This window comes from Homarus americanus, unplaced genomic scaffold (assembly GCF_018991925.1).
Source record: "Homarus americanus isolate GMGI-L3 unplaced genomic scaffold, GMGI_Hamer_2.0 scaffold29642, whole genome shotgun sequence".
Lineage (NCBI taxonomy): Eukaryota > Metazoa > Arthropoda > Malacostraca > Decapoda > Nephropidae > Homarus > Homarus americanus.
The window spans coordinates 186-22,265 of record NW_024731200.1 but is presented as its reverse complement, the minus strand read 5'-3'; the positions used below and the strand labels follow the sequence as shown (position 1 = coordinate 22,265).

General features: G+C 44.4%; 1 protein-coding gene across 3 annotated transcripts; it reads left to right on the top strand.

Moving 5' to 3' along the window:
- Positions 1 to 204: 204 nt before the first annotated feature.
- Positions 205 to 5,468, top strand: LOC121867573 (serine/threonine-protein kinase N-like). 3 transcript variants are annotated; one of them, XM_042367579.1, is made up of 6 exons: positions 205 to 452; positions 776 to 862; positions 1,785 to 2,132; positions 2,334 to 2,705; positions 2,912 to 3,160; positions 3,462 to 5,468. In XM_042367579.1, exons 1-6 carry the CDS (start codon positions 276 to 278, stop codon positions 3,603 to 3,605), a joined length of 1,377 nt encoding a protein of 458 aa, XP_042223513.1. In that variant the 5' UTR covers positions 205 to 275; the 3' UTR covers positions 3,606 to 5,468. The 3 variants fall into 3 exon arrangements, with proteins under 3 accessions (XP_042223513.1, XP_042223512.1, XP_042223514.1); XM_042367578.1 differs by having other exon boundaries at positions 776 to 976; XM_042367580.1 differs by lacking the exon at positions 776 to 862 and having other exon boundaries at positions 206 to 452.
- The last annotated feature ends 16,612 nt before the right edge of the window (positions 5,469 to 22,080 follow it).

Genomic DNA, 22,080 nt, shown 5'->3' with positions numbered 1-22,080 from the left:
ATAGTAGAGTAATTATATGTAATGGTGAGGTCGAGATGGAGGAGGAGGAGCAGGGGGCGTCATCACCAGAGTTATCAGGGAGACGATAGCCCCATCCCCCTCCCTCACCCGCCCCCTCACTATATAAAACCCCAGGTCAGCCATCTTAGTCAGTTAGTCGCACAGTTGACAGCGTGACATATACACGCTCTGTTTTGGTAGTTTTGTAGTGAGTAATCATCCCACGTACTGTGACGGTGGGAGAGGAGGTGAACATTACTAGTAGTGTCGGCAACATGGTAACGCTTAAGGGAAGAGTGAGACAAGGAGGAGTGGAGGAGGAGAGTGTACTGTCACTCATCAAGGCTGTACTGGATATTAAAGGTGTATCTACCCTCAAGATTAACCTCCGGGCGCTGGTGCATCTCCTCAAGACGGTGCTCAAGCCGGAGACGTGGCAGAACCTTCTTCAGGTAAAGGAGGCGCTTGTGGTGGGTGTTTGTCACTCAGGCTCGGGGTCACTCAGACGAGATAGCCAAGTGGTATCACTGGGGACAGAACAATGTACACAGCCGTCCCATATCTATCAGGATAATATTACTGCATGTCAGCACGTACAGTATTATAGCATCGATCACGATATTTCTCAATACTGCACTCATTATTGTCACCATGTTCTATATCAGTTGTTTATTAATGCACTGTATATGTTGATTGTACAGTAGTGGTCCAAGTCTCTAGGTACAAGTAGTGTATATTTTCTCCTTCTTCTGACTGTAATGTTCTTGGTGTTCAGAATGCGCTGAACGAGTTCAACTTCCTGCACGAGGGGGAGGTGATTGAGCGCGGCGTGGGCGGCCCCGCGGCCCCTGTCGAGGGCCAGGTCAGTATCGAGGAGGTAGAGGAGGAGGAGGTGGAGGACCTGGCGGCCGAGGGTAGCCCTCACCCCAGCTCGTCCTCCCCGCCCTCCTATCATGTCCACCTGCCAGAAGACCAGGTACACTACCATGCCCTCTGCCCGCACCTCCAGTTTACTCTTAACCTGTGTGTGCCCCTCCTCCCTCACACACTAACACCACACAGCCAGTACTAACTCCACACTACCACTAATGCAACTACTCTTCATGCTCCCTCCCTGCCACCAGGCAGACTCAACTCGTGTAACACTGGGTCCTCCTTCTCAAAGGTTCCTATGGTCAATGTTCCTGCTAACTGAACATGTAAAAATGCATCTAACTGCTTGACTTCAGCTAAAACACTAAAAATAACTAAAAAATTAGCATGAACATTACACCTGAGGCTCACTAGATACTCTCACGGAACACAAGGGACAAGATTATGGTACAGGACTATTACAAACTATTCTGTACCTCAGTTTTGTCCAGTAATAAGTGAACGTATCTATATAAAGCAGTCTCAGGGTATTTTTCATCTTATTTCCAGTTTATTCTTGTGCTTTAGTTTGAGACAGACAGCCAGTTACTGTAGTGTTACACGTTCAAACATGATGAGTGGGTGACCCGTTATAATACTCAATAAACTGATCTTGGTTCTCTGGCATGGTTTGACATTACCTTAGCTTGTAGTCTTATAGTTCTCAGATCACCAGTTATCAGATGCATACAAGTAAGATATTTCTCTCAAACTATTAACACTAAGTTACTGCCTTCCTGCTCACTTGCTTTGTGCTTCACTTTGCTGATTCTTTCAGTTTGTGATATATATATTTTTTTTCATAATGAACAAAGACTAAAGGTTCCATGGAAGTTTAACCAACAAAATAATAAATATTTTTGTCATTACAGGTTGGCGGACGTGATGTGGAGGAGGTCCGCACACGGAAGTTGCCTCTGTCGCGGTTCGACCGTGACCGTGACTCCGCGTACGACACTTACCGTAACTCTCAGTATGGGTCTATGGGGATGGAACAGTTCCGCCTCATCTCCGTACTGGGGCGAGGACACTTCGGTAAGGTCATATTGGGTCAGTACAAGAACACGGGCGAGTACTTCGCCATCAAAGCTCTCAAAAAGGGGGACATCATCGCCAGAGACGAAGTGGAGAGTCTTTTGGCGGAAAAACGAATCTTCGAGGTGGCCAACTCCGTGAGACATCCCTTCCTCGTCAACCTCTTCGCTTGTTACCAGACGGAGGTGTGTGGCTATCTTGTTGCTCACAGTTTCTGTCACAAATAATAGTAAACAAACAAACATAATCGAACTTTACAAGGTTTAAAATTAATATATTTACAATAATTAATTACCTTTAAGTACTAGAAACAAACGTCTGACGCCACACACAAACAGTATCGGGAACACTAGTTATTGTTTGTTTATATTGTGTTTGTGTTTCAGAGCCATGTATGTTTCGTGATGGAATATGCGGCGGGTGGCGACCTGATGATGCACATACACGCCGACGTGTTCGACGAGCCTCGCGCCGTCTTCTACGCCGCGTGTGTTGTTCTCGGCCTCCAGTACCTCCACGACAACAAGATAATCTACCGTGACCTCAAGCTGGACAACCTACTGTTGGACACGGAAGGTTACGTCAAGATCGCAGACTTTGGGCTGTGTAAGGAGGGCATGGGTTATGGGGACCGTACCGGCACCTTCTGTGGCACCCCGGAGTTCCTGGCCCCAGAGGTGCTGACGGAGACCTCCTACACCAGAGCCGTCGACTGGTGGGGCCTCGGCGTCTTGATATTCGAGATGCTCGTTGGGGAGGTGAGTCATCACACTGTCTCTCTCTTAAGTTCTACAGGTGTAATATCCTCCTTAACCACATAGTATTTACTGAAGCCTATCATAACAAGTGAAATTATAAGAAACTAATTCCACTTTTGTACGGGGTTAAGGCAATATGGGTAAAATGGTTGTTTTCCAACAAACTTTGATGTAGTAATAATTAATTAATATTATTTTTCTTACAGTCGCCCTTCCCTGGTGATGATGAAGAGGAAGTATTTGATAGCATTGTTAACGATGAAGTGAGATACCCACGGTTTCTCTCCATCGAGGCCGTGGCCATCATGCGGAAGCTTCTCCGGAAGCACCCAGACAGACGTTTGGGAGCCAGCGAGAAGGACGCCGAAGACGTCAAGAAGCAGCAGTTCTTCCGTAGCGTCGGCTGGGACGACCTATTACAACGCAAGGTCAAGCCTCCTTTTGTGCCCACCGTGGTGAGTGATGCTCCTTCAAAACTAACCTACGTATATGACACTTCCGATGAGGATAAACCCAACTTAAATTGTCATTGTGAAGTGTTAGCTGAAATGTGGAGTTTGAATTGATGTCAAGGATTTTTTTGTGTTGGTTCAGTTGATAAAACTTAACTGATAATATTTTTGTAAGTGCTCTTCAGATTAAATTCCCTAAGATAACTGTTACAAGTATAAATTATACCATAAAAAGATTTAATTGTGTAACTCCTCACATGTCTCTGTTTCCTCTTTATGTTATGATCTTTTCTTATCTTTGCAGACATCCCCCGAGGACGTTAGTAATTTTGATGAAGAATTCACGCTTGAAAAACCTGCCCTGACGCCGCCAAAAGACCCACGCCATCTTAACGAGTCTGACCAGACTCTCTTCAAGGACTTTAACTACATGGCTGACTGGTGCTGAACGCGGCATGACGCCAGGAGGGCAATCTCAGTGGAGGGCCTCGCGCCCCCGACCGCCGGCCGGGCCGTACGTATCTCGAGGAGGAATCTGATGCCTGGAGCAGCTCACCCGTGGCAGAAGCAACAGCAGCAGCAGAGCAGCTGGTCGTATGGCTGCTGGCCTGCCTTTTGCTCACCTGAGGCATGGCTTGGCTTGCTTATAGCAGCAACAGCAGTTGTGAGGCAGGTATCGCATAAGCAGATGCATATTTCCTCTTGCTGGAACCTACATGGACTTGACAGTAGTGCCCAACTGGTGGGCCTGCTGGTGTAAAGAGAAGCTTTGACAGGATTTTGTGTATACCACTATTGGCCCTGTCACGACCTCACCACACGGTTGTACGTCTCTCCTCTCTCTGACAGCAACTGTCGCCGTAAATAGTACTAATCCCTGTTAGTTTGTTGCCGCCCCAACTCTTGGTCCGGAAGACGCTAGCCGCCACGCTCGCTTGCCCATGTGACCACTAACGAGGGTTGGGAAGTGACGGGTTGTAGCCAGCACTGTTATCACTCCTGCTGTTGGATGCTTAAAGTCAACACATGGGATCATGTCTCCTTGGATTTTTTTGTTAACTGTTTTCAAACATTACCACTGAATTGGACACACATCTGAAAACTTTGTATGAGCTTTTTAAATTAACGAATGCCCGTCCAAATTCTAGAACCTCTTATTGTGATAACCTGTGGCCTTTCCTGTTGTTAACTTCTGAATGCAACTATTTATTCATATTGTGATATGTACTTTATGCATCGTCGACTTCACAAAGGTCCGGAGTTCCTCTCTTGGAATACTCACTCCCACTCATCCCTAGAATTCGAATAGGAATTTTGTCAGGAATTATTGGATCTAACAAAGTTGGATCCACCTACGTTGTGAGCACTGCATGTAAAGGTAGCTGATCACTGAACCCCCTCTACCCACCCCACCCTCTCTACCCCACCCCACCCTCTCTACCCCACCCCACTCCCCCATCTTCTACCCCGTAGCCAACACCCCCCCCCCCATAGGATCGTTGGGTCTGTGGAAGATGGTGAAGGTCCACACTTGCACACAACCCACACAAACGTTTTAATGCTCAGTTTTAATTCATCACTATATATGTGTGCAGGTCGTCTTTATGAGAGGTCGTGGCCTCCTCATCATCTTTCACGGATCACCGAGTTGTGAATTTTTTTTGTTGACATCCTCCAGTGATTATTGACATAGTAAGGATGACTAGTGTAAATTAAACAAGTGATGATCGTGTAGGATATAAATATTTTAAATACTGTAATGAATTTAATAATGAATCCGGTCATGTATATTATAGTGACTACTGAACACTGTCCTGGTAGCAGAAATGTGAAGAAAACTCAAGAAGATGGACATTTATTGTAACTTTTTATTATTGTTTGCTGCCAAAAATCCAATGTTGCCATAAGATCTGCATCTGCGGAAGGAAGATTAAACACCCATTAATCAAAACCGTTTTGTTCAGACAATTATGTTGTGTTTTGGATCTGCTCGAACGATTTGGATTGTACTTTTACAAATGTATAATGAGTCAGATTTGAGTCTGATATTATTTCGCTTGAATTAGGATTGTGTATGATATTTCTTGGACTTATGTTCTCTTCTCCAGTGCTTGTCTGTGTATAACTTATTTTAGGTGTAGATGATGATGATGATGATGATGATGATGATGATAATAATGATGATATGTCCCCACACTGGGCAGGGGCTTCGAGAACTGTTAGGCTTGTACAGATGGTTAAACAATTGTGTAAGGGTTAACAATCTGTTTTGTAGCTATTATCTCTTCAATAAATTTATACATATATTTTATAATTTTGTTTTTATCATCAACCTTGTGTGTGTGCGGAAGCTTTCTCCAGGGAACGTAAGTAAGGATCATCTTATTCCCACGAAGTCCTGTCACCTCACCTGACCTTTGAACCCAGAGATACAGGGACCCCACAGGTCTCTCAATCTGCCACTGTGACCTTCCACAAGCACTGACACCCTCTCACAGGCACTGAGACCCTCCCACAGTCCCACTAAGATCCTCCCACAGGCAATGAGACCCTCCCACCTCCCACAGGCACTAAACCTCCCAGCACTTCCCACAAGCACTAAGACCCTCCCACAGGCACTGAGACCTTCCCAGAGGCACCAAGACCCTCCCCACAGGCACCCTCCCACAGCACTAAGACCCTCCCACAGGCACTAAGACCTCCCACAGGCACTAAGACCCTCCAACAAGGGTACTAAGATCATCCCACAGGCACCAAGACCTCCCACAGGCATTAAGACCTCCTCAGGCACTAAGACCCTCCACAGGCACTAAGACCCCCCCTCAGGCACTCCAAGACCTCCCTCAGGCACTAAGGCACTAAGACCCTCCCACAGGCACTAAGACCCTCCCTACAGGCACTAAGACCCTCCCACAGGTCCTGACACCCTCCCCACAGGCACTGATACCCTCCCCACAGGCACTGGATACACTGATACCTCCCACAGGCACCAAGACCCTCCCAAGACCCTCCCACAGATCCTGACACCCCCACAGGCACTGATACCCTCCCCACAGGCACTAAGACCTCCCAGGCACTAAGACCCCCCACAGGTCTTGACACCCTCCCACAGGCACTGAGACCCTCCCACAGGCTCCCACAGGCACTAAGACCCTCCCCTGAGGCACTAAGACCTCCCTGAGGCACTAAGACCCTCCCACAGGCACTAAGACCCTCCCACTAAGACCACAGCACTCCCACAAGACCCTCCCTCCCACAGGCACCGACACCCTCCCACAGGCACTAAGACCCTCCCACAGGCACTGACACCCTCCTACAAGCCCTGGCACCCTCCTACAGGCAGTGATCTGGGGATCACTCACCAACCCTAGCTGGTTTGAACAAGATTCTCTGGCCAGGTGTTCTGACTCCAGTGTCACAGTAGTGTCTGAAAAGGTATTAGTTTAATCATAAATACAGTCAAGTCACATTCTTATCACCCTGATTTAACAGATCATGCTGCCAGCCACGTCAGTTGCTTGATATTATTTTACCCGAATGTATTTTAGTACAAGGACACAACATACTAATAGTAGGTAAGTAAAAACATAATTGTAAAAAGCATTCATGAGTCCAGGACAAGCTCAAATATGACCTCACTGCACTGTGCAAATTGTTTCACTCTTACAACACCACCTGAATCAGTCAGTCATTTTGCATCTGGTAAACATTACCCAATGATGACTTCCCAAGGTAAAAAGGTAATTAAAAAAACATACATTGCTTGCTCCAAAATGTGTAGTGCCCCCCCCCCTACCCTCCTTTGAACCGATTAAAAGTAGGTCTGCTTAATATCCGTGTGATCCAAAACAAAATGTGTCGCGTTTATGAGTTTCTGAGGGAGTTCAGGTCACCTCCAGCCCCACCAAAAACTCATTTTATTGTCACAGATTCTATTAGATGTTATTATAGTTCTATTTAGATGGTAATAAATTATTCTTTATATGGCGGTTTATATTATCAACGTAAAAAGGTAATAAGGAGGTGAGCGCCGTCTATGAGTTAAAAGCGCTACTAAACCATCATCTCGGGGGTACAAGGGAGAGTTTTTCATCTGGTTATTCAATGGAACACCGTTAATGCCACCAGCAGGAGCCAGGAGCAGACACCAAGCAAAGGAAACCAAGATGGAGGACGGAGCAAGTGTACGACAACCTGACAGTTCTGGCAATATCCCTGAGGCGACGGTAAGACATTTATTAATAATATTATATGAGATATTTACAGTAACATTGTTACGAACCACGCCATCAATTGTCATGATCTACCTACCCAGCACTACTAACCACACCATCTATTGTCATGATCTACCTGCCCAGCACCACGAGCAATGCCATCTAGGGACGAAACCCGAGTATGACTAGTCTTAGTTACCACTCCGGGGTTTCCCTTCTCCATATCCTGGTTGTTGCGTCACCTCCTCCAAGTCTTCCTCATCAGCTCCAGATCGAGGAGAGGCAGTTCACTCTGGGAAGTGACCACACTAGGATCACCTATCCTGGAAACCTACAGCACAGTGACTACCTACCGTCTTCTTCAATACTCAGTCTTACTCGTCAGCCATCTCAGCACTGCACTTGAGTATTTTGTAATCTTATATTGCCTCCCCACCTCCACTTGCTTCAGATTGTTGTATGTTGTGTAAATATGTATATACTGTTAAGCCAATGTTGCGTATGTTTAGGTTAAGTTTGGTTAAGGGTAAATTATAGAAAGCTGAATATTTTGTTAAGGAATTTATGGTACTTTATTATACACAGCAAAAACTCGCATCCTTTGTCTACCCTTTTATAGTCAGATTGTCTTTGTTTTTTTATTGTTGTTGCCTGTTGGGATCTGGGTAGACTTTTAACTATATTCTAAATCCCCAACTCGTAACAACATTAATAATACCGAGTAGTTGTTGGCGTATTATCATGGCGAGAGAAAGTTTATTTAAGGGTTAATTTAGTCCATTATGTTGGGTCGTCAGGAGGTGGTGACCAAAGACTATAATAAGAAAGACAGGGATCAACAGATGGCTTTAGTGTGCAAGGCGCGAGGCGTCTGAACGTCGTCTGTCATGAGTCTGCAACCTTCATTTTTCGGGCCGCATGTGGCCGGGAATTGTTATACATGCGGCCGGCTGAACGACGTTCAAAATTCGGGCTATGCAGCCGGAAGTCTAAACGGCGAGCTTGGGATTCGTGCGACTTGCTGGTGGATGTTGACAGTTGCCGCTCCACTATAAGCCATGACGTCATCCCGGGCTTGATCCACGCTGAGTGCTCCCTAGTTTTCTTTGCACAGCCCCAATTATTGGTGTCTTATACATAATAACATTATTAATTAATCGTGAATATATGTAGAACATGGTAGTTTATATAACAATGATTTATTTAGTCGTAATGTAGAAGAAAAGAGCGCGTGTTATCGCAACTCGTCTGTTGCTACCTCAAAACTGCATCAACTGATAGCTACAAGACTACGCCCACTACTACAGTATAGATATTTCAGATAACTGCACTGGAATTACGATGGTCATATACATGTTTATAAAAACACGAGGAGATTTGTGCATACATCACAGCTGTGTAGGGACAAGTTGCTTGCTGACAAGCTAGGCTAATTTTGAGTTGCATTTTGTTTACCTTTAATGAATAACCTACAACATATTTAGCTTTTGCCTATTACTGTGTCTAATTGCTACAATTAATACTTTTTGAAATATGAGTGACTAGTCAATTGACAGGGAAAGGTTTTGTAATATACTATAGGTATTCTGAAAGGAAACATGCTGCCTCCAGCAACGAAGAAACGAAAAATTGCAGAAGAAAATCTCAAATTTAACCTTCTTTGGGAAGAGGAATTCTTTGTTATTGCAAAACAATCAGAACTGTATTTGTTTGTCTTTGTGAAAACAATTACCGTTCAAAGCTCACCAACATTCACACCGCAGAACTTGTGAAGGCTGCTACTACCAAATTTAAGCCAAATTTGGCTCAAATTGCAAATCATATCCAGCTCGACCCTCGTATTAGTTTCAATATTGTTCTGTGTATCTGTATTTGGCATGTGAACCTTTATTTAAATCCAGCTTTATGCTACCGTACAGTATAGTAACAGCTGAAAGACATTTTTATTCTAAAAAAGACGTCAAGGTAATAATATTGTAGTGGACTCCATCCCCTACAAGGGACAACTGAGCCCCCGCGCGCCTACCAGCCAATCAGCGTACAGGTCGGTCGGTGATACGGAGAGAAGAGAGCATTTGCTCTGAGGGTGCAAGAAGGGTACAGTACAAGGTAAAGTTCAGAAGTGGGAAATAGAGGAGGTGGTTAACAGCAGGTGGGCTATCCACCTTGCGGAGACGGGGTTTTTTGTCTTCCGTCAACAGTGCTGCATTAGAGGACTCATGCGGTTAGGGAAGGCCGGTCTCAGCCAAGCTAAGCTAAGTTGTTCTATTTGATGTTTCCTTGGGGCATATTATGATGGGGGGGGGGGGTCCCTCCAGGTCCTTGTGGCACTGGAGGGATGATCCCCATCTTTTTCGTTTTCGTTTTTTATTGTTGGTGTTTGTGAACTATTTAGGTCTTTGTTTATTTGTGGGGTCCCTCCAGGTCCTTGTGTGACTGGAGAGTTGTGCCCATCTTTTGGTTCTTTTTTATTGTGTATATAGAGGCTCTGGTTCTTCGTTATCATTTTTCCTGCTTCTAGGCCACCATCTGTGTGATGTGTTGTTGTTTTCCTCAATTAGTTGGTTTAGTATGGGATCCTGTTCTTGCTGGATTTTTTCCCATATTGCATTTGCTTGGGTGTGTATTCTGGTGTTGAGTGGGTCTATGCCGTGTTCTGTGTGTATGTCTTGTGCTGTTTGTGTGTATGGTGGTTGGTGTTTTGCCGCTCTTCTGAGGGCTATATTTTGCACTGCTTGAAATTTAAGTTGATTTGTTCTTGCGATTGTGTTCAGAGGTATCGGAGGGTATTCTAAGTGTGGTCTGATCAGTGCTTTGTATAGGTGCAATTGCGTGTTGGTGTTTAATTGGCGGAATCTTCTGAGCTTTGTAAGTTGTGATTTTGCCATAGCTATTCTTTCATTGATGTGGGGGATTATTCCGTTTCTGGTTATCTTGAGTCCTAATATTTTTCCGTTGGCAGCATATGGTATTTGTTGGTTGTTGACAATAATAGGGTAGGGGTTTGTTTTTGCGATGTGAATTATTTTGAGTTTTTGGACATTGGTTTTTATCTTCCATTTTCGTTCATAGTTATTTATTATCTCTATTTCTCTGCTTGTTCTAATGGCCATCATTTGTTTGGATTTTCCTGGGTACCTGACTATCCAGGACATCATTCATGAGCATATATTCTTGGATTAAAGCTGTGGTTGGTGGCATTACTGCCTCCCTTGGGGAACCTTAATTATGAAGGTTGAAAGTTTGTCCTAGATGGTTGTCGATGGGTGTTTCCAGTAGTGAGATAGGTCTGTAGTTCTCTGCTTGAGTATGGTTCTTTCCTGCTTTCGGGATGAGTCTGATTTTGGCTATTTTAAATTTGGTAGGGAAGAAGCCAGTTGCAAGTGAGGCATTGTATATATTTTTAAGCTGTTCGATCATAGACTGAGGAATGTTTTGTAGTACGATTTTATTAATTTGGCTTATGCCAGGTGCTTTGTTCTTGAAGCTTGCTATTGTTTTTTCAATATCATTTTGAGTTAATGGAGCAATTATTGGGTTATTGATGTTTAATGAATTGAGGTTGATTTTCCTGGTAGGTTTCCATTTCTCTGTGTTCTGGCTCAAATATGTTCTAGTTGCCTGTTCTGTTTCTTGGCAGAAGCTTCTATTGTCTTCGTCGTTGATTCTGAATATGTCTTTCCAGTATTCTCTAAATATTGGTTCTTTATCGTGTGGTTCTGTTGCCTTTCTACCGTTTTTGTCCTTTATGTAGCTAGTTTCTTCCGAATTAGTTCCCATTAGGTTTTTTATTTTTTTCCAGAATGCTTTTGGATTTCTGTAATCTGCTTGTGTATCATGGATCAGCTTGTTCCATGTTTCATTGTGTTTGTTCTTGCTTATGTCTTTCAGTTCTTCTTTTAGATTCCTGTATAATATTCTGTTGTCATTGCTCCACCCGTGTGTTTTTGTGTATTCATATAGATTGGTGAATCTAGTTTGGATCATTTTCTCTTCATATGTTAATTGTGCATGTGGTAATGTACGGTATGTTGTTTTTGGGATGTTGTTTTTCATTGCTGTTATTACTTCATTGTACCATGTATCCAGTGTTTTGTCAATCTCTGTTGTGTCTTTGTTGTGTAGGAGTGTTGGTTCGTTGTTGCTAAGATCCGATTTAAATTTTTCCCAATTTGCTCTATTGAGTGAAAATCTTGGGATTGATGGAATTTGTATCGGGGATGTGGATAGAGTTGCTATTATGGGTAGATGATCACTGGTTGTTGTGGGTCCAGCTTTTAGATGTACGTTTAGATGGTGATGCCTATTGGTTAAAACAATGTCTGGTTTCCCAGAGTTACCGGCTGATACGTAAGTTGCGAAGTCGGGCCCAAGGTGTGTTATTGTCCCGTGTTCGATGAGAGCATGGAGGATTTTTCCTCCCGGGTTTCTAATATTGTTTCCTAAGGTTGTGTGTTTAGCATTGAGGTCTCCTATGAAGTATGCTGGATTGTTTTGCCTCATTAGTTTTAAGATGTCCCCTGTAGGGAATATTGGCCTTCTGAATGTTAAATATGAAGTTCCAATAGTTATTGGGCCTCTTGTTGTATTTATTTCGGCTGCAAGAAAGTTACTTTGAAAGTTGTCAATGATTTTGTATTGTATGTTGCGTTTTATAGCTATTGCTATTCCGTCATGTGGTTCGTCGTGTATGTTCATTTGATGTACATGGTAGTTAAAGATCTTGATTTTGTCACTGTTTTTCCGACCATGTGCGTTGATAAGGATGATGTCTGGGTCTATTGTGCTGTATATGTTGGTGAGTTCTGATTTCCTCGTCAGATTCCAGGCAAGGACGTTGTGCTGAATTATCTTTAATAATTTGTTTTGAGTAGTCGTGGATCCCGAGAACTTGGTGTAGGGTGTTTGCTGGCTCGTGTATCTCCTGGCGAGTGTCTACTCCTTTCCTCCTTCAATCCCGTTCTGATTTTCTTAAACTTAGTTATATCTACTCTTTCAATTTTATTGTATTTGGTGTTTATAAGTCCTGCATTTATCAACTGGTCTATGTAGGATTCTTCTACCCTATCATCTTCGTAGGTGAATTTTACTGTGCCTTCCTTGATTTCCTGCAGAAGTCTGTCATTTGTTATTGTAGGTGGTGTGTTGACTGAGTAGAAGCGGATGCCGATCTCATTGCCTAGGTCTGCTGGCTGCACATCGCTTGGTGAAGATGGGGGGGCACGATGGCCAGAGTGGGATTCTTTTCTTGATTTCGCTTTGGTTGGGTCAGCTTTTGCAGGTTGTGGTTTCTCTGTTTGCTGAGTTGTGGAATCTGATGATTTGCGGTGTGGTGTGACTGCTTGGGTGATAGGGTCTATTTCCATGACGTTTTCTTCTGTGCCTAGTTTGGTTATGTGCTCCTGTGGTTTGGTTATTCCCAGGCTACTCTCGGTGACAATTTTAAATATTTCTGTTGAGGGGGCGTCGTCTGGAAATTTCACCTCCGGCAGATTGTTTGCAGCAAACATTTCCCTGATCGTTTTTCCAAAGGTTCCTGGTTTTGCAATGTTGTTGATGTGTGCATGAATAATACTGGTTAGAATTGTGAAAGGTAATCCTTCGCTCAGATTGAGGTATGTAGGTTGCATGAGGGGATTTTCTTTGGCTTTCTTCAGGACTTTGGAGGTGGTATCTTGCAGCTTTGCAATTGCTGCATATGTCTTGTTAGGGTCTGTTTCCATCTTCTTATTTGTCTTTTCTTTTTCTCTCAGATTCCTGATTATTTCTTTCCTTATGGGACAGCGTGCTGCTAGTGTTCGGTGGTCCCCATTGCAGTTCAGGCATTTGGGGGTTATCTTTATTGCTGCATTCTCTGAATGTGTGGCCCTCTGCTGCACATTCGGAGCAGAACTTCTTATCTTTTTGGTGACAGTTTATGGCTAGATGATTGTATTTATAGCAGTTCCAACACGGTGTTATTGCATAAAATTCCTCCTGCTCAATTTGTTGTTTTGACAGGTGGTAGTGGGAGATACAGAGGCCACTCTCTAGGGCTTTTTGTGCCATGGAGATCTCTCCAAACCTGACCTTCATCATGGTGGGAGCACCAGGCATTAGCACCACCTCCTCAACTCTGGCCCATGGGTTCTTCTCTTCTATATTGTTAGCAATGTAGCTTGGTGATTCTTTCAGTATATTTTTGTCTACCCTTTTAATTACTACGGATTTTTTTGCACGTAGTTGTGGTGGTATTACTGTTTCAAATCCCCTTTCTTTTAATTTCTTTGTTGAGTCGGCAGAGAGCATATTGTCTACTTCCTTTTCTTCCAGGCACAGGACTATGAAGGAGTCCTTTGTTTCGATCAAGGCGGCGAATTTGATGTTTAGCTGGGCACATAGTAGTATGCACAGTTCCTCCTTGCGTTTATCGGATACGCCCCCCAAGAGGGAGCGTACCCGTATCCTGTTTCCAGTTGTCCTAGTCATCTGCTTTGGTCGTTCTCCGTGGCATCAGTCTTGTTGTGGTTTTACGGAAGTTACAGGCACCCTACCTATTCCGGGCGAGCAACCTAAACACAGGAATTACAGCACTCCCCACCGCCACTTGCTGGTCGAGTGGTCGTGGAGTGGTTCCTGTGTCACTCACCCAGGAGCCCCGTTAGGGGAACCTATATCCCTATTGTTGGTGATTGCTCACTTATAGGCGTGAGCTTAAAGTGTACCTATTCAGGGGATTGCGACCCCCTTCCTAGGTGGACCCGCACGATCACGGTTTCCCAGGAAGGCTCGGCGGAGGGGTGGGTTCTGCTCCTACCCCCTTTCGTGTTCACAATCTCCTACAGGTGGGACCCAAGGACGAATACACCTCTAGGGTGCAGGTCCCCAGGCCAGAGCGAAAAAGAAGGAAGATCAAAGAAAAGCAGCCACTGGCGCAAGTAACACCAGTGGGATCGCGGCCCAAGTCCGCTGCAGAAAGCCGTTACAGTTCTCCCAATCAGGGCTGCCTCTGATCAGGAGTCACCCCTGATCAGTGGGGAGGCACAGAAAGGGCGTTGTCTGGAACGAGCTTCCCGGGTGTGTGAGTAATGGTGGTGAGGTGGTCGTTTTCGTTCGGGTCGTCAACGGTTAAAGACAGGCTGGCAGGCTTTAGCAGTGAAGGGTCAGAAGAGAGGTCCGTTCACGGCGAAGGCTGGCTGGCGAACTGTCAGCGTACAGCCAGCGGTGTCGGTAGACCTACTCTCCAGCACAGACGCACACGTAGCAACGCTAGGACCAGAGTGCCGGGCCTCCTCTGTGATTGGCCCTCTCGCTACGCTCAGCCCAAATCCTGATCCTCGTAAATTGTATAAATACGGCCATGCCGGGACAGGGAGATCTAAACTTAGAACAGGGAGACCATTCTACACTCGGCTACTGGACCAGCAACATCTCTCACAGCTCCTCACCACCCAGCTTCCTCAGAAACCTCCTCGCCCTACAGGACCTCTGAGCAAGCTTCTCCTCACCTAGTCACTCCTAAGCACTGCGCTGTACAACAATATGTATACAGAAAGCGCATTGTGAGTTTCCTTCCTCCATCCCATCCTGAGTGTGAACACAAACACAAATTATACCCCACAATATTAAGGTACGTCTTTGCCCTAACGTCCTTAATGTGTACACATGCACACACGCACACATACATACTGACACACACACACACACACACACACACACACACACACACACACTAAATTCGATAAGATCAATGATATATAGCAACGTGAAAACATGAAACAAAGGCGCACTCCGCTGGTTACCATGGATGCGCTACTCTCACGCACCCCGGGCTCTTAGCCGCGTTGCCAACAGACGATGGTCGAGCTCAGCGGCTCACGGTTTTTTAATCGGTAAAGGTAGACGCTTTCCTGTCTTTCTTATTATAGTCTTTGATTGTTACCTAGACTTCACTTTTAACTGCTACACCGGCCGCATAGCCCGAATTTTGAACGTCGTTCACCCAGCTGCATGTATAACAATTCTCGGCTACATGCGGCCAGAAAAATGCGACCCCTGACAGACGACGTTCAGACGATCCGCGCCTTGCACACTAACGCCATCTGTTGATCCCGCGTATCAGAGACGTGCCCGACCGCCCAAGCGGCTAACGAGCCAATCATTGGCGAAGAGGATAAAAGTCAAGTAAAGTAACAATATGACTAAGATCAGCTTTCTAATCAGAAGGTTATTTGGGGCACCAGAGGCCGCATATAAATTGTGAACAAACAGCTACACCCATACTTGATATACAGTATACAGTACATTGGCCTGTGGGGTTATGAGATATTGGTTCACACTCAGGATGGGATGGAGAAAGGAAACTCACAATGTGCTCACTGTATACATATTGTATTGGATGTACAATGCAGCTTGTTGCTGGGTAGGTAGCATGGTAATAAGGGTTGAGTAGAGAGAGCTGGGTGGTGAGGGTGCCCAGAGTGAGGGCACGCGGCTTGAGGGACGCCAAGGTCGCTGGCGGGAACGGCAGCCGCCAGGCTGGCGCGGAGGAGGTGTTGCTTGCTGGTGGCACTGGGTAGAAAGAGAGTGGTCACAGAGGTGTCAGGCCTTATAAGGCGGGGGTAGGCGTGGGTAGATAGTTGACCCCCACTCCGTGGGCGGCGCTGGAGGCGTAGGCTGGGGACTTCGAGAAGGTTCGGTGCTTGTAGGGGAGGAATCCACTACAATACTCCCCTTCCCCTCCGGGCGCGGCGGTAGGCTGGAGGTTGGCAGAGTTGCATGTCACATGTGAGGCAGAACGGCGGTGCATGCCACATGTGGGACATAACGGCGAGGGCGTGGATGAGCCGGCCGCTAGAGGGGGCAACTCTGTCTAGATACACGGGATCAGTGGGAGAAAAGAGGGAGAAGGAGGGTTGTGGAGGCGATGAATGTTGTGCTTCCTTCGCGACAGGTACAGAGTCCTCAGATGCGCCTGCTGGGGTGTGTGGGCCTGGGTCAGGAGCAGGGGTTGCGTTAGGAAGAGTGTCCACGACAGCAGCAGGGTGCAGGACAGCAGCAGGGGGTACCTGAGGGAGAAAAGAGGGGTGTGTGGGTCCGCGTCCGGAGCAGGGGCCGCGTCAGTAGGAGCGGCAGGGGGTACTGCTGGGCCGGGGGCGGCGTCTGAGGCAGGACGGGTGTGTTGGGGTCGGTAGGACGTGGTGCTTGGGGCAGGAAGAGGAGCAGCTGTCTGAAGAGGAGCGGCTGTCTGCTTAGAGTAGCAGAGCTGCTCTAGGGTGTCTAACCTGCGGTGTAGAGACAGTAGATGTAGAGCCGATGAGCGCTGCTTCTGTGTGGATAAGCCAGTCTTCCTTGTTGCTTGAAGACTGGGAGAGTGATCAGTTTCTCCTCCATCCTGTGTGAGTGGTCACTCCGGGGTCACCATTTGTAGGGGTATGAGATATTGGTTCACACTCAGGATGGGATGGAGAAAGGAAACTCACAATGTGCTCACTGTATACATATTGTATTGGATGTACAATTCAGCTTGTTGCTGGGTAGGTAGCATGGTAATAAGCGTTGAGTAGAGAGAGCTGGGTGGTGAGGGTGCCCAGAGTGAGGGCACGCGGCTTGAGGGACGTCAAGGTCGCTGGCGGGAGCGGCAGCCGCCCGGCTGGCGCGGAGGTGTTGAGTGCTGGTGGCACTGGGTAGAAAAGAGAGCTGGTCACAGCGGTGTCAGGCCTTATAAGGCGGGGGTAGGCTTGGGTAGATAGTTGACCCCCACTCCGTGGGCGGCGCTGGAGGCGTAGGCTGGAGAATTCGAGAAGGTTCGGTGCTTGTAGGGGAGGAATCCACTACACAGTCCTGGTACAGTTACTCACACTTGTCTAGATTCTGGCCATTGTAGACAATATAGACAGCACTTCTCTCTACTGCCTTCCACTTCCCTTTCTGTAAAACTCGAAGAAGATAAGATAAGAGTGTGTCATGGCTGAGGGTTTTAGAGAAAACAACATTTGTTGGAATTATATCAAGGATTTGTGCAGTAACAGCTGATTGTTTTATTCATGATTCTGATACGATTTTCAAGACCAATTTAATACTTTTTGAAGTTGTTAGACATAATTCATCATCATATTAATCCTAAAATAATATTTTAACTGGTATACTGTAGCCAATAGTGTGCGTGCCACTCCCTACTACCTTCTGGGTTCGAGCCCAAGGTCGAGGATAGATATAGAACGATGTTCCTTAAGGCATAAACGTTTTTAACGCAACTGTATATAAATTTATATATGACAGTTTGGCTAGGTTAAATAAATTCTAGATTATTATAAATAGTCTAGCATAATATATAGGTCATTAAATCACGTTATTAGCCTTATTAATTGAGGGTAAAATGCGATAAAGGTAAAGGAACTGCGCACCCTCAGAAACCAGAATATTAGTAAACAAATAAATATACCTGGTAGCAAAGCTGTCACCTTTGCTAGTTATAAATTATACTCTACTACAGTACCACGTTACCTGTGTATGGGAAACCGCAGACGCAGGTATGTGCTTATTTTAATTCTAGTAACTAATTTTCTAAGGTTAATAAAGCAGCAAAGGCAAATATACGGCTGGTGACCGCCAGTGGTTAAGTAATTATGAGGGTTTTTTTATAATAGTTTTGGACAATATCCTCAGTAGTTGAGCAATGTGTTTTACCGACTGATTCGCCATTTTTAAGACACTGTTCTTCTATGATGATTCCGGTATATTTAAGTAATTTGCGAGGGATACGTTATAAAAGAAGTGTCGTCTTAAAATAGCCTTAAACAATCTAAAAAACACATTACTCAACTCGAGACCCATATTGTCTGAAACTGCAGTTATACCACAGTTTTGTTCACTGATAAAGCTTTTCTTTCTATTAACTTTCTTGTACAAATGCTTCGTTGTCTAGATAAAGGCGAGTTAAGATATAGGTTGGGTTAAGTTAGGTCAGGTTTTCTTAGGTTTGGTTAGCTTAGCACACGATTTCACCCATTTTAATATTTTTCCCCAACATAATACAGTTTTCTCTAATATAATCAGTGAAAATTGGGGGTGAATTCTCAGTCATGCACCGGTCTTTCTCTCACTGTAAAGGCAAACCTTTTCAGAGTGAAAGTTGGGAACTCTTGGAACAATCTGCCAAAGAGTGTTGTGACGGCACGGAGTGTGAGCTCTTTCAAGAGCAGACTTGACCAACACTGGAGCAGGTTCCGATATAAGAACATAACATAAGAAAATAAGGAGTCTGCAATAGGCCGGTTGGTCTGTGCATGGCAGCTCCTGTCGAGAGTTACTACCACTCTCTATCATCCATGAATCTATCCAGCCTCCTTTTAAAACGTTCCAGCATTCCAGCACTTACTACAAAGTTGCTAAGCTTGTTCCACTCGTCTACCACCCTATTTGTGAACCAGTTCCTTCCTATCTCCCTCCTAAACCTAAACTTATCCAACTTAATCCGTTGCTATGAGTCCTATCCTGCTCGGTTATTATAAGAACTTTATCTATACCTGTATCGCCTTTATTTATTCCTTTCACCCACTTAAATACTTCTATCATATCTCCCTGCACTCTTCGTCTTTCTAGGGAATGCAAGTTGAGTTTCTTTAACCTATCTTTATATGGAAGGTTTCTAAGTCCCGGAATCATTTTTGTCATTCTTCGCTGCACCGACTCCAGTGAATTTATATCCATTCTATAATAAGGGTGCCAGAACTGAACCGCATAATCGAGGTGCGGCCTGACTAGCGCAAGATATAGTTGCAATAAGACCTCTGCACTCTTGTTACTTACACTTCTAGATATAAAACCCAATACTCTGTTTGCCTTATTTCGAACATTAACGCACTGTTTTCTAGGCCGTAGGTCCGGGCTTACAAGTACCCCTTGTAACGACCACGGTCATATGTAACGACCACGGTCATACACGTCAGTTAACGCCAAAATCAAATGATTCATATTACGCTCAATAGCCCAAAAAACATGTACCTCTGCTTTTATTTTGAGTCCTCCATCTGAGGAGTCCGTTTTCTCATCACTTCAAGACACCTCAGTCCTCCGTTATCCCATTTTCTCTGATTTACTGAAACCAACCTCTCTATAAAATGAATTTGAATGTGAGAGAGAACACCTTGGTTTAGAGTCAGCTTAGATATGTCTGTTTACAGTTGAAACATTCAAGATCCATTGTGAGTGGTGTTGAGCGCCTCAACTGTCCTTACTGTTAGTAAGACGTGTCAAGTAAGTGAGTGTTGAGTTTGCCAGCTAGAGTGGCGTATTTTATGTCTCTCTCTCTGCTTGTCTATACAGAGTATAACATTTAGCCCTTCAATATATATGAGCAGTAAATAAGTGTTGCTTTCATATTCTTATGTAGAGTAATGACGATATATTTTCACATGTGCGCACTTACGCGCAGTCTCACTTTTTTTTACCATGAATGGTTAGCTACTTATATTGTTCCATTTATTAACATTAAATAACATTACAGGTACTTCAAACAACCATATTAAGTTTTTTACATTAATTTTACTACAGCTACAATCAGGGTCATATCTTCTTCAGTTTTATATGTAGAACCAATCAGTCACTGGTTTTGTAAGCTTTAACATAAACAATGCCGGCAGCTGTCTCGTCTCCTCTAATATTCCACGTATTATTAATAAATTGTATTGTTAATTTTGCACACACAAACATTAATTCAATAAAAAAAAAATCAGAAACATTAATTAAAATATATATGAACAGTAAATAAGTGTTGCTTTCATATTCTTATATAGAGTAATGACGATATGTTTTCAAGTGTGCGCACTTACATACGCGATCTCTCTTTTCTTTACCATTATCGTTAGCTACTTCTATTGTTCCATTTATTAACATTAAATAACATTACTTAAAACAACCATATTAATTTTACTACAGCTACAACCAAGGTCTTATTTCCTTCAGTTTTATACGTAGAACCAGTCAGTCACTGGTTTGTAATCAACGAATACAATGCTGTCTCATTTCCTCGTGTTTTAATATTTTACGTATTATTAATGAATTGTATTGCTCATTTTGCAAACATAAAGATTAATTCAATAAAAAAGACATTCAGTAATAAACAATAATGAATCTTTTGTACATAAGAGAAATGACGCTGTTTACACGATTATGCACGTCGTCTGTACGTTGGCGGGCCGTTCAAACCCGTCGAGATTCAAGTTTCCGCCGTCAAAATTTTTATTTTTTTGTGTGTGTTCCAATAAAATACGTTGAATTAAAATTTGAGAAGCTACTATACGACATTAAACCCTTCAATATGTCTTCAAAGAGACCATGATGCAGAGAAAGTGGTGCTAGTGCTTCCAAGCATAAGCAGAAGTCACTATCTATCCAGGAAAAGGGTGAATTTCCATAGTCCGGCAATTTCCATGGTCCTGCACCGGTCAGGTCCCGAGGTTGCCGGACTAGAGAGGTACAACCTGTATTACTGATTAGAGACCTAGCTCAAACAAAGGACCTCACTGTAAATAACTATCTGATAGTTTTGCCAATTAGTAAGTCTGTGAATCTATCTATTTTATTATTAAATATATATAACTATTTATATCATCTAATCTTACAGAAGTGAAGAACAAGGGACAGGCTGATGACAGGAGGCTACATCACCACCACCACCAGATGACTGAGGCTACATCACCACCACCACCAGATGACTGAGGCTACATCACCACCACCACCAGATGACTGAGGCTACATCACCACCACCACCAGATGACTGAGGCTACATCACCACCACCACCAGATGACTGAGGCTACATCACCACCACCACCAGATGACTGGGCTACATCATCCTACCACCCGAATGACTGAGGCTACATCACCACCACCACCAGATGCCTAGAAGCTACATTATCACCACCACCAGATGACTGAGCTACATCACCACCACCACCAGATGCCTGGGGCTACATTGTCCACACCACCAGATGACTGAGGCTACATCACCACCACCACCAGATGACTGAGGCTACATCACCATCACCACCAGATGACTGAGGCTACATCACCACCACCACCAGATGACTGAGCTACATCACCACCACCACCAGATGACTGGCTACATCACCTACCACCAGATAGCTGAGGGCTCATCACCACCACCACCAGATGACTGAAGTACACATCACCCACCACCACCAGATGCCTAGAGCTACATTATCACCACCACCAGATGACTGGGCTACATCACCACCACCACCAGATGACAGTGAGGCTACATTACCACCACCACCACCAGATGACAGGAGGCTACATTACCACCACCACCACCACCACCAGATGACTGAGGTTACATAATCACAACCACCAGATGGCTGAGGCTACACCACCACCACCAGATAACTGAGGCATCACCACCACTACCAGATGAATGAGGCATCACCACCACCACCAGCAGATGACTGAGGCATCACCACCAGCAGATGACTGAGGCATCACCAGGCTGGAGTTATGTCTACCGGGTTATTTACACTAAAGCATCGCCGTGTATATATATATATATATATATATATATATATATATATATATATATATATATATATATATATATATATATATATATATATAGATTACGTTGTTCATCGTAGTTTCTAAACTAAATAAGTCTTTACTTTTATGTTCATTATTTTGTCACTCGGTTGAGTCATTTATTTGGTCAGATTTAA

Bases quoted from the DNA above. Each gene is read 5' to 3' on its own strand.
- LOC121867573 (XM_042367578.1), top strand. From the start codon at position 276: ATGGTAACGCTTAAGGGAAGAGTGAGACAAGGAGGAGTGGAGGAGGAG. The intron at 2,133-2,333 runs GTGTGTGGCTAT...TTTGTGTTTCAG, and splicing joins TCGCTTGTTACCAGACGGAG to AGCCATGTATGTTTCGTGAT. The intron at 3,161-3,461 runs GTGAGTGATGCT...TTATCTTTGCAG, and splicing joins CTCCTTTTGTGCCCACCGTG to ACATCCCCCGAGGACGTTAG.